Here is a 12,930-nt window from a genome sequence, read left to right on the forward strand (position 1 = left end):
CAAATTTTAGCCCTCTAGTACCTTTAGAAGCAATATAAAAACATTCGTAATTTTTGGCATTCTACAAAAAAATTACATTTTTTTGCAAAGCTCTTTCTCATTATTGTTATTAAAAAAATATTAGTTTAGTCAATTCTCCTCAAAGGGTAGCTAAATCCCTCTGTGGCATGTTAGAACAGCTGCAAAGCTGTAGCAGATACATTGCCCAGTGTTTAAGTTTGGGGTAAATGTGAGTCAAAACTGATGTTTACAGGACAACCAAACACAACATGATTGAGCCCACATAGTTTAATCTCAGCACTCAACTACTTGTGAAGTCCAGAAAAAAGTGGCCATCACAGCTGGTACATTATAATTCCAATTTTGTGGCACAGCAATTACAACAAGGAGTTAAAAGTCAAATACTTGCATATTTGCACCATCATATCCCATATTTTCCTCACTGACACTGCTTTTTTTAAGATATGTTGAGATTTGTGCCCACACAGACCCACAACATCAAGAGATAAAGTCTTCCACCGTAACCCATAAATGTCAATCAACATTTTATAGCGCTAAGGATGTTTAAGGGTGATGTTCTTTAGGTACAGTCATGAAGAAAGCAAGTTTTGACTTGCTTCAAGGTGAACAACAGTGGTGTAGATTCATGGAGCTCAGGCCTACCGAGTTATTCAAACTCAAAACAGTAAATAAATCATGTATCTAACCAAAAAATGTAAAAAAACACATTTGTGTATGAATCATGGTTCAGTTTCCCGCAGGTTTAAAGAAAAGGCGTGTATTAGGTGGTCTACAACACTTGTGGGTAAATATTTACGTATTTGGGGAAGGGGGGGGGCTTCTCCTTTAACTCCCCAAAAGGACTGACAGTGTCAATCCAAATACCATGAACTAAGTTTTTTTTTTTTTTACAGACTACAGACGTTATAGTTTTAGTTTGTCAGCATGTTTCAGTCAAATAAGTATTCTGCTGTTACAAACCACCTCCAGTCTCTTGTGGTTTGGATAATGTGTGACAATGTATGGTTCAGCTGTAGCCTAGACATGCCTGTCTTTCCCTATACTGGACTGTAGGTGGCTCTGTCTCTCCTATCCATATAGCAGAGAAGTGAATAACAGTGCGGTGACCACCAACTAACTACCAACAACTAATGGCTTTTGTGTTTTTCCTCCTTTTATTACTCTTCGTCCTTCTGTGATTGTTGGTTTTATGTTAGTTTGTGTAACATAATTGTAGTAGTACAAGTGTTCGGAAGTGTTCTTAGATGAAATTAGGTGTAATCTTGTTTGAAAACCATTGCCCGGGTTGTATTTGGGTAACTAGTGATCATGTGAATGAGAGGTGGTGGGAAAGACGAATAATCATTGTCTATGATTGGGCCGCGCCCTTAAAAACAAGTACCCACTGCCGCTAATCAGCCTTCGAACCGCTACAACAGGCCACCATCTTTTCCAGACTGGACCTCTGTAACCCGTACCACCTGGTACAGATCAAGCAAGGAGACGAGAGGAAAACCCTCTTCTGTCACTTTGAGTATCAGGTAATGCCATTTCGGTTAACCAACGCTTCTGCAGTTTTTCAGAACCTAGTCAATGGCGTATTCAGAGACTTCCTGAACCGCTCTGTTTTTGTCTATCTCTGACATTTAGATTTTTTCAAGAAACTGAACACGTGTCCCATGTCTGCCTGGTGCTCCAGCGGCTGCTGGAGAACAGACTATACGTCAAAGCAGAGAAATGCAAATTCCACTCCAGTTGTGTGAGTTTTTTGGGGTATATCATTGGGTGCGGGCAGATGAAAGTAGATCCAGGCAAGATAAAGGCAGTAGTATAGTAGCCAGTCCCCAATATCCGAAGGCACCTCCAACAGTTTTTGGGCTTTGCAAACTTTTACCGCAGGTTTGTCAGGGACCACAGCAAGATAACTGCTCCATTAACACAACTAACCTCTGTTAAAGCCCCGTTTACATGGTCTCCTGAATCCCAAGCAGCCTTTGCCAAGCTAAAAACCCAGTTCACCTCCGCTCCCATCTTAGTTAATCCTGACTCCTCCAACCAGTTCATAGCGGAGGTGGATGCATCTGACAGCGGGGTGGGGGCAGTTTAGCCGCAGCGTGGTCCAGCCTCACCTGTCACCCTGGCTATCGGAGAACCCTGTCCCTGCTTAGGCGGAGCTTCTGGTGGTCCTCCATTGAGGCAGATGTTTCCACCTGCATGGTCTATCGTTTCAGACAGAGGCCCTCAGTTCATGGTTGTTTCCACCCGCAGACTAATTGTCAAGCTGAGAGGGCCAACCAAGATCTGGGGGCAGCCCTACGGTGCTTCACCACCCAGAACCCGAACACGTGGAGTATCCTCCTTGCCTGGGTGGAATATGCCCACAATTTCCTCACCAGCTCTGCCACGGGCTTGTCAAAATTCGAAGACTCCCTAGGCTACCAGCCCCCTCTGTTCCCTGCACCACTTCCAACGCTGCCGCAGGTTGTGGAAGGACAACTGGGCTTCCCTGCTCCAGTCTGCGGAGAACAGCCACCTTGCCACCACCTCTGTCCCCTTGTTTTCACTGTTTCCCCTCCCTGCCGTCTCTGTCTGTTTTTTGTCTGTCATGTCTTGCGTGTGATGTTGTGGGCGTGTCGCTGTGGCTCCCTCTCTCCTGGCTGTTCTCCACCGGCAGCAGCACTGACCTGTGGCTCATCCTACAATCAACCTCAGTGAAATACACCGGCTCTTCACCCACTCCTCCCCAGTTTGTCAGAAACTTCAGTGGCCAATTTGAGAATATTGTGAATAGAATCCCCGCCTGTTTGAGGACGCTACCTGCCCGCCTGCCTTAAATTGTTTGCTGGAGGACGCAGCCCGTCAAGCTGGAGCTTGCCTTGGTGTCCTCTCACCTGTCTGTCCACTTCCCACACCCCAGTCCACTTCTTGCTACTTGAAAATAAATCTGCCTGAGTTAACTTCCTTTTCAGCCACACCTAACAAGCATACCATAATAAAAAGAGGGAGGGTCTGGACATGATTCAGGCAAAAGACGGGAAAGTGAGGTATTTCTCAAAGACATGAGTGGTGCTTTACTGTAAGTGGATAATCTCGGTCAATACCTGTGACATCATGTTGTTACTGGCACTGAACCGTGACCTGTTGTACACTACGTGTTGCTGAGTAAGTGTGATTTTCTGATTTTGTTGCCCTTATCTGTTTGTGGTGGGACTGGGTGAAAAAGTCACCTTCTGACAGGTCTCAATGAACTCTTCAATGGTCACCACACCGTCTCGGTTTTTATCCATTTTCTGTTGGAAAAAGAATCAACGCAACAGAGAGAAATGACACATTAGTGAGCATTTAGAGGGCACTTTGTAATGTTCATTTGAGTAGAAAAACTGAAAAGAGGCCTTGTAACACAGTGTGCTTATATATATCTTTTTAAAATTATGTGCATTCAGAACCTGGAAAAACTTGTCCACGTGTTCATAGGGTGCTTCATCTCGCACACAGGGGTAGGTGTACCTCCCCATCATGTCATAGATTGACTTCATAATCGCCAGCATCTCCTGAAGAAGAGAAAGACAGAAGTGAAAGAGTTTTTCATAGTGTGCCAAAGGGACTATAAGAAAGCCATCTAGGAACTGTTATTTTCTTTGTTAAAGTCATTGCTGTTAAAGGTGAGCATGCTGCTGTTTCTGCTAGCTGTGATGATGTTTTAGCACCTTGTTATCAAGTTGGAGAAACAAAAACTGTACTGTGGTCTGTGTGTGTGCATGTTAGTGATCAGGACCTCCCGATTAAAGTCCTGAGCCTCGCCACCTTCCTGCAATGGCTCTGGATACAGACACCGCTTTGACCATTTGTTATAACTGTGAATCATTTCAAATTTCAATATTGCATAATCAATGGGGGTCCTGGTAACCCAGTGGTCCAGACGCATTTAGATACCACATAACTGCAATCTTTTGGCGTGATTCCAGCTTTTGTCGCACCTTGTTGAACTTTTCATGTCCAAAAAGTTGCATACTCCATAAGCCACACATACCTCTTTGGTGATGTAGCCATCCTTATTAATGTCGTAGAGGTTAAAGGCCCAGTTGAGCTTCTCAGTGACTGAACCTCTGAGCAACACTGACAGGCCGATGACAAAGTCCTCAAAGCGGATTGAACCGTTTCTGTCTATGTCAAATGCGTTGAACAGGAAGTGAGCATATGTGGTAGCATCTGTGGACAAAAGGAGTCAGGCTCATAGATTTAGTGTACTACATTTCACCAAAGCATCCAAAACAACAAGGGAGAAAATTATTGGGATGGACCCTCTCCAGGCTTTTTAATGTTTGCTTTGGACACTCATAGAAAAAACTGCAACATCCCTAATTTCTCAAAGGACAAGAGAGGAGAGACTGTTTTAACTTCTAACCTCCTTGGGGAAAGAACTGAGAATAGATGGTCTTGAATGTCTCCTCATCAACCATCCCACTGGGACACTCCTGCTCAACCAAGAAAGAAAAAAAAAGATATCAGAATAATTCAAGTCTATATAAAGAATAGTAAAGGTGGTAAAGCAATGGAGAACATATCAGCAGCCGGACGTACGTTCTTGAAGCCTCGATAGAGAGACTGAAGCTCCTTCCTGGTGAACTTGGTCTGAGCCTGCAGCTGGTCCAGCCCTTCTGGCTGGTGACGCACTGTCGATAACTCCAAATCACTGTCGCTGCTGTCTGTGGAAGAAAGAGAGAGACAGAGGATGGGATGGATAGACAGACAGGTAGCGATAAAATAAAGAGTGACAAGGGAAAGATGAAGAGAAAAACAGGGAGGATGGGGCGGACATTGAGTGTGTGGATGCAGGTCAACATTCAGGGAGGGGTGGGATCATTCAACGGGGAGGCATTTGGTATAGAGGAGGTGTGGAAAACAGCCGAGTTTAAGAGAGAGATTTATCAAAAAGCTTTAGAGGAGCAAAAGGCAGGCGAACAAGGGAGTGAAAAAGAAGAGGAGGTACTTTCTTTATGGTGGAAATGTCACCAAACTCAATAATGATCTGTTTACTGTAAAAAAAAAAAAAAAAAAGAAAGAAAAAAGAAAAAAACTGCAGAAAATCAGATTTTGAGAAATTCAATCAAAGTCACTTTTTACTCACAGAGCAAATCACAAATGCACGATTAAGTGTTGCAGCATTATTGGTTACCAGTTCACACGCTCTAAAGAGAAAGCACTGCATGACTGGGAAAAAGGAAAACATTCAAGTGCTCGAAGTTAGTTGGGTTTTTTTCTGATACCATACTCACCATCTTTAGACAGAGAGAAGAGAGGAGGAGGAGGAAGAGGAGGAGGGGTATTGACACCAAGATGGAGTGAAAGAGCGTAAATGGAGAACAGTGAGAGAGTGATAATGAGAGGAAGAGAAAAACAGAACAAAGAAAACTAGTCAGATTGGACACTGAGAGGTTTATTTGATAGGTGCTCAGCGGTCCAGAGGAAAAGAATCAAGTTATATTCTGATAAAACATCCAGCAGAGCACAGAAATGTATAATACGCTGAGAAACACAAACCAAAACTAGCAGAAGGAGTTGAACCACTCTTATGTGATATTGTTTAGGGTTGCCTGTGACGGCTCTCAGTCATCCAGGTCATAGTATTCTGAGGGCAACTGGACTTGGTTGAAGATACTTTCGTCTCTCATCCAAGAGGCCTCTGTGAGGTCGTTGTCTAGATGATACATACCACTTGGTTTGTTAGTGCTCCTGGCTGTTGTGACGACAGTCGTTGGAGACACCCAAGGCCAAATGTGAGCGTTTGTTTAGTTTACTGCGAAATGATGAAAGGACAGCATTGTATGTGGGAGATAAGTGGAGTCAAGGTGGCCATTTACACCCGAGTGGAGGGACCACCTCCAGCAGGTTTGCGACACCACTTATCTCCCAGACTTGGCCTCAGGTGTCTCCAATGACTGTCGTCACAACAACCAGGAGGAGCACTAACGAACCAAGCGGTACCCACAACCTTGATAACGACCCCACAGAGGTTAAAAAGCTGGGATTCCCTGTCAGTCCGTCAGAACTGAAGAAGCCTCTCGGATGAGAGGCCAAACGTCTTTAAGTATCTTCAACCAAGTCCAGCTGCCCTTAATTTTAACCTTGGATTTTTTAGGGTTCATTTAAAACAATAATTCAAGTTCAGTCCTGCACAAAATCATCTCTCAACTCAAGGGGACATGCTTAAAAAAGCTAGTAAGTCATTTTTTACATTTTATAGTTCAATGTAATTAAACCCATATGGTGATACATCAGTCCAATCAACAGCAATGAACTATGCAAACAGGAAGTCCCTGTAGCATCACAAGCTAGCATAACTTAAAAGTACATTTTTAGAGGTGCAAAAGATATATCTTTTGCAAATGAGGGTGTTATTGTTTTATTTAAGTCTGCATACATGGAGAAATCTGTGTGCAAGAGTTAATAATATTCATACTGTAGAAATGAGGGAATTATGTGATTATGCTAACTCAACTGACGTTCACTCTTTTAGTCAAACGTTATTGGTATAATGTTTCGTAGGTGAGGTGTGTTATTTTTGTGAAATGTAATTTAAAATATTCAAGATTTACATAATTTTTAAACATCATTTATTTATATATTTTTCTGTTTTTACTCTTCACTCTAAACGCGTCATATATAACATATATAACAAGCTAACGTGAGCTTTGTCAGTTGGTTCAGTTAGCTACACAACAGTTACACAGGGTTTATTAATCCACTTTCCCTCATTCAAAAATAAACTTGGTGAACAAGTGAATTCCTTTATAGAAACAAGTTAACATATTTACAGAAAACACTGCCGTTTATCCTTGTACATTCAAATTATCCCCAAGTTAGTCCACAATATGGTCATAAAACTGTGAAGCTCCATTCTGCAGCTACTTACTGCCCTGAAGTGTCGGCAGTCGGTCCTAAAGGGACATGTTTCTATTTGTTAGTACATTACAGACAACAAACAAATAAAATATAATTATCTAGAGAACACCTGGATAAACATAATATATTATGATACAAGCAAATATGATTAAATATCAACATGTAAAGAGTAAAAAATAATATTCAACAGCAAATTGCATTTGGTTCTTGTATTTAGTAACAACTAAGTAATAAGTTAGTGTGGTGCAACCCATTTTAATTTAGTCATCTGTAAAACTCCACTTAGTAAACACTGTGGGCAGAGCACACAGAGCACCAACTGTGTATTCATACCCAGCTGAAAATAGTCCCCAACAAATGCACTCTTTGCGCCGCTATGAGTAACATTTGCTAAAAACAACAGTGCCCAGCTTTTCTAGGGAATCAGTGAACCTGTTTTTAAAAAAATGAAACTATATATTTGTGACCCATCTTTAAAGATGTATGTTCTTGGGGCTGAGATCTACAGGCAGGCTGGGGAAGTCCTTAAGGGAAGAAGTAACACATTTTTGGTTTTGGTGTTTTGTTGTCAAATATCAACAGCCTTATTCTTTAAAGTCAAATCTGTTTTTTCCACAACAGCCTTTTATAATATCTTTATTATTTACAACTTTTGTTCAGCTACTTATACTCCTCTCATGATTAAGCCAGAGCTGAGTCAAACAACATTCACAAATATTTATGTGGATTAAAAAACATACACTCCAGCCTCTTCGCTTCATTTTATCCTCCTCCTCACTGCCCCTCTCCCAAGTTGCCTCACCGGTCTCAGTGATGTCAATCAGGCCGAGCAGGTGCATCAGTTTGAGGAACATGATCACCAGGCAGACGATGCCAACTGTCTGGAGTCCCTCCGTCTCCCACCTCACACTCATCTTCCCCTCTTCTTCTATCTTTTCCTCCAGGGTCCTTTCTTTCTTTTCCTTCACTACTACATTATTGGACTTTCGATACACCTTTCTCTGAGTCCATCTGTCTCGTTCAATCTCACCCTCTCTGTTCTTCTTCTCTTTCTCGGCTTGTTTCGGAAACAGTGTCAGTCACTCATCACTCCTTTTCTGTCACAATTTTTTTCCCTGCAGTTTCTGTTACTCTATTTAGCTCTCCCCTTCTGCCTTTTTTAATTGACTGCCTTTTTTTCCCTCCATGCTCTCTCCTGCTCTAGTGGATCTTTCAGGATATTCTCCACAACTAAGAGCAGGGTCTGATGGCCCAACTCTTTTATTAAGGCCAAGTGGATCCGATTATTGCTGTAAAAATGCCTCCAAATAGAGAGAAAAATCTGGACTACCATGTTAATCCATGGGAAATCCAATCAGATAGAGAGGAAGCTCAGATACTCTCACATCACACGTGTAGGTTTTTTCGGCACAAGCATACAGTTGGTTTGGGATTCCTCCAATGAATAGTATTCCTCTACTTGGTGACAAAACTCTTGAATCAAATAAAAAAAGACATCCAACATGTATCCTGAGGTGTCACAAAATCCGCCACTAACTGAATGACTGATGCACTGCAACTCCTTCCTATTTTCTCCCTCCATCTCACATCTTAATTTCTGCTAATTAACTTGTGAACTCCCAAGGAACTAGAGAACAGCTGTTTTTTCCATCAAACTAACAAAATAAAAACCAAGTAAAAACAACGAGGCACTTAATGCAGAAGCTTGGACAATGGACAAGATTATAATTTATTTTTCTAAATGTAACATACACAAAACAAGTTGTCTTTAAGCAATCAGAGAGGCTGCTGACAGAGGTCAACAGGTGCCCTGAATCTCATTTTCCCAGGCAGCTCCGTGATCCAGTTTCTAATTGTTCCCCTGTCTCTCCTGGGGTCCGTAACACAGATTTAATACTGTGTCACACACTCATACTCATGTAAGGGAAATGGAGAACAAATCCTCCCTCTAGTGGAGAAAAACACAGACAGTGTGTCAGCACAGGAGGTTTTTGTTTTTATTACAAGTAACTTCATCCAACATGTACAAAAATTCTTCTTTCTTTTTTGTTCACAAAAAAGGCCCATTGCTTCGGGCATCTGGTTTACTCAACCATGTTCATACACAATTATATTTTTATGTAAATCTCTGTATTATTAATGCACTAACCCAATTTAAAATCAATGTTTAGTCACTTAGACCTGGTTATTTCCTGATCATTATCATTTCCCCCCCACATTCTTTCATCTGGATTTTGGCCCCTGGACAGTATGAGGACACAGATTTAGTTGTAAAGAAAATCTAAATTCAATTGGGAAGAGGGATATAGTATTTAATACTCTAATTTGTAATACTTTCCTCTAGAAATACCAATCATCATTTCAATCTGATTGATCTAGCAGACAAGAAAGGAAATGAGCAAACACGTCAGAGATGAACAAATGAAATTCACTCACATCATGCACAAGAGTCATGATGGGAGTAAAAATACCAGATATTGGTCATCGGAGAACCTCGGAATAGAGCTTGTACATCTCTAAAGACAAGGCTCTGGCATCAGATGTCGGCCCAAAATAGGACCAGTTGGGACTGAACCCAAAATCGACATCTGAGCAGAGAGGACCGGGACTAACAAAACAATCAAAGGCTAGCAGGTTTTGTTTTAAATCAGATAATTTCACTGAATTTTACACGCATGCACGCACGCACGCACGCACACACACACACGTTTGTTGCTCTCTGCCCATGGGATAGTATGCATTTATGATGCAGTCTCTGCCCGTGGAGACCTCCCCATCAGTTAAGGTCTCCGGTGGAGACTTTAACCTCAATGCACATGAAAAACATGAAACACACGCACATAAGGAGACAATGTGCACATTTTGTTGTGAAGGCGCATCAAAGGGTCTTTTCCTCGAGTGCTGATGATATTAATAGTGCAACAAATAAGCTGTAAGACCTTAACGGTTTGCTGATTGATGAAGGACGTCTAATGTACTGCTGATGCTAAAAACAAAAAACAAAAAAACACAGTCGGAAACGATTTCTCCACAAAATAATTTAATAATCTCTCAAAATCTCAATTACATCTAATCTTTCTCCCTCATTGAAAAATCCTGAATATATGAATTTGCAAATTAATTCAGTGAAGCTCAGACATCCAAGAAATGTAACATTAAACAAAATAAATTTTTGAGTGGAAAGATTTTGCCTAAATTGAACATATACATAATTTTAATGTCTTCTTGTCTTATTGTGTTTTTATTGTGTTTATTTCTCCTCTAAAACTAAAATTCTCAGTTGTGCTGAAATGTAGAGAGACAGACAGGAATAATGACAGTTACATGGTATAGTTGTTAAACCACTAGGCCAGTCACATTTTCTACATTAATTCAACAAATCAAGTATTCTCTGTTCATTTTAACTCCCTAAATTATGTTAAGCCCTCTCTACACATGTAATTCTACATCCCCTTTTATTTCAATTTTTTTTTTTGCCTAAAAATAAAGGAATATGTTTAAAATATAGGAATCAGCCTAAAAACCAACAAGTAGAATATGTGTGTAATTGCAGAATGATGAGTTAATCAAACATTACGTCAATTAATCAATTAGTTTGTTGACAGACAACTAATTAGCAACAATGTTATATTAATTTTTCTGGCAACTTTTAATGGTTCCAGCTTCTTAATGTAAGAACTTCGTTTCCAAATCTTACATTATAGTAAAATGAAAATATTTAGGTTTTGGTTTGTTAAAGCAATTTTAAGATGTTATCATGGGCTTTTAATTATTATTGTTTAATACATTAATTTATTCAAATTATTTATTTATTAATACAATGTTGAATTTGAACTCTTGTTAATGTCATTAAACCTTTCAAATTCCCAGAAATACCTCTGAGGACGTGACCTCATTGTCCTCGAGCTACAGGTGAATCACTCGCAAAAATCGCAATCCTGACAAGCTGGCTCATGAATGACTGCAGGCTGAATCAGCACAGCAGTGAGATTCTCGATAACAACCATCACAAAGCTGGTATTTATAGCAGGGCTGCATTTGGAGTCTATTTCTGTCCAAGACCAATCAACAGGGAGCACAACATCTTGACTTGTGAATCCTGAAAAAGTATAACAGCCTCATCAGGCACTTTTCACCGTTTTTCAGACAGGTGAAAATTTGGAAAGAGATGAAATGTATAATATCTGCTGCCAAAAAGTTTAACATGTAAAGGTCGATGAGAAGATCCTCAAGCAGATGAGATAATGAGAAAAGCAGTTGGTAAATTTGTCACACTGGGCGGTGATGAAGTAATGACATGGCGGGAATCAGGATGAAGACACGTGACATTTCGGAGGCTACTGAGGAATGGCCAGTGTCCTTCAGGGTCCTGGAGGAGTATTCCAGGCTCCATATTTAGGCGGCCTCATAGAAAGCCTGTTCGATACCGCATGTATAATTGATGTGAAGTAATGCTAGACTCGGGTGTAGGCCCCGCCACAGTGGCAAGAGGAGGAGGGAGGAAGGAGGCTGTCTTATTGGAGGAATTGAAGAGATTCAGAGGAGTGATAAATTATACAACATTACTGGTGTTTTTGTTGAATTTATTACTTATGATGCTGAACCATATGAGAAGCCCTAATGTGCCGACTGGAGCCTTCCTGCTGTAATTGTCTTGGCACATTGACTGCAGGGCACTCTGGCTGGCTGGCTGGCCTTACGCCCAAAACTCTAATCAAAGGGAACTGCATCCTTCAAAGAGCAGGATCTGATGGCTCTTTTACAGTCCCAGGTGTACAGTGTATTGGCCCATCAACGGTTTTATGGTGCATCTCTTTGTAGGCAAAATAAAACATCACATTAACCTTTTCCCACTCGGATGCCGAACATAGAGTTGTCGATAGTCCAGATCTTAGATTATATTTTGAAACATAAAAAAACATAATTACTAGTAGTAATGTAGTAGTACTGTAGTAGTTGTAGTGTTTTTGAGTTTTATTTATGTGTATTTCCTTTTATATTTTTTTAATTTATACATAGTGCAGAGCTGACAGGGAATGAGGAGACAGAGCAAAGAGAGACGTAACAAAGGTGCCTGACCAGGAACGTGAGATTAGATGCACTCTTTATTTATTTAATCTTACAGGCACAATATAAATTTATCAATTTCACTGATGTTGACCCTTTGCAAGATGTTAAATTAAAACCACAACACCCCGTCTCTGTTTTATACATTACTTTTTCATTGAGTCTTTATTTTATGACTTGCTTTTGTCTTTTATTGTAAACCACTTTGTGACTTCTAGACAATGTAATGTAAATAAAATGTACTTTACTTACTTTTGTATAGGGGTAAACTATCGACATGGCAATATGAAAATACTTAAATTATTACTTACATACACAAAAGTGCAAATGTATTATCATCAAATTTTTCCAGCAAAGGACAATGGCTCCTAAAAATGTTTTAATGATTAATTATATTTATATACATGGGTTATTATTACTGGTGCATTAATATGTAAGCAACATGTTTATGGTTGTACCTGCTGAAGTTTGGAGCAAACTGCTACTTCTAAAACTACTTCATAAGCAGTTGGGTAGTTAAATCTATAACAAGGATATGATATTTTAAATTAAACTAAGAGGAGAGGATACTGTATTTGCATATAGAGATGCGGTGGGCAAATTTAAACCCAACAAAATTATCATTATTATACACCAGCAAAACTTCTTAAAATGTATCTCATGGATGTTAAAAATGTAAAGCAAAGCACGTACTTTCCTTCATTTAATGCTGGAATATACTTTTGGTTCCCCTTTTAGGAAACGAGTAATTGAAAGTACTGGAGAATGGTTGCATAAAACAGCCAGCTGTGTTTACTTGGAGGCAAGTCTCTCTTACGATATATCCAAACAAGAATTTGGGCTTCAAAAGTAAAAGAAAAATCCAAAACCTTTCATGAGCGAAGAAAAGCACCCCTATTTTATTTTCAGCTTCGTGTCAATGCTTTTTTCAGATTATCCAATTTTTCTGCATTTTATTTA

The 12,930-nt window shown here is 40.1% G+C and overlaps 1 protein-coding gene across 5 annotated transcripts in view; it reads right to left on the bottom strand.

Moving 5' to 3' along the window:
- Positions 1 to 12,930, bottom strand: part of kcnip3b (Kv channel interacting protein 3b, calsenilin) — a 51,997-nt gene that overhangs the window by 2,052 nt on the left and 37,015 nt on the right. For 2 of the 5 annotated variants that reach the window (XM_038704726.1, XM_038704728.1), the window contains 6 exons: positions 5,277 to 5,279; positions 4,582 to 4,706; positions 4,406 to 4,475; positions 4,031 to 4,209; positions 3,447 to 3,551; positions 3,228 to 3,290 (listed from right to left, as the gene is read on the bottom strand). In XM_038704726.1, the coding sequence (XP_038560654.1) occupies positions 3,228 to 3,290; positions 3,447 to 3,551; positions 4,031 to 4,209; positions 4,406 to 4,475; positions 4,582 to 4,706; positions 5,277 to 5,279 (545 nt within the window). Of the gene's footprint in view, positions 1 to 3,227; positions 3,291 to 3,446; positions 3,552 to 4,030; positions 4,210 to 4,405; positions 4,476 to 4,581; positions 4,707 to 5,276; positions 5,280 to 7,705; positions 7,967 to 12,930 lie in introns of those variants that run through there. The other 3 variants (XM_038704727.1, XM_038704729.1, XM_038704730.1) reach the window with 2 other exon arrangements.

This window comes from Micropterus salmoides, unplaced genomic scaffold (genome assembly GCF_014851395.1).
Source record: "Micropterus salmoides isolate LMB-PRFRI ecotype aquatic unplaced genomic scaffold, ASM1485139v1 Ms_hic_scaffold_7, whole genome shotgun sequence".
NCBI classification, from domain to species: domain Eukaryota; kingdom Metazoa; phylum Chordata; class Actinopteri; order Centrarchiformes; family Centrarchidae; genus Micropterus; species Micropterus salmoides.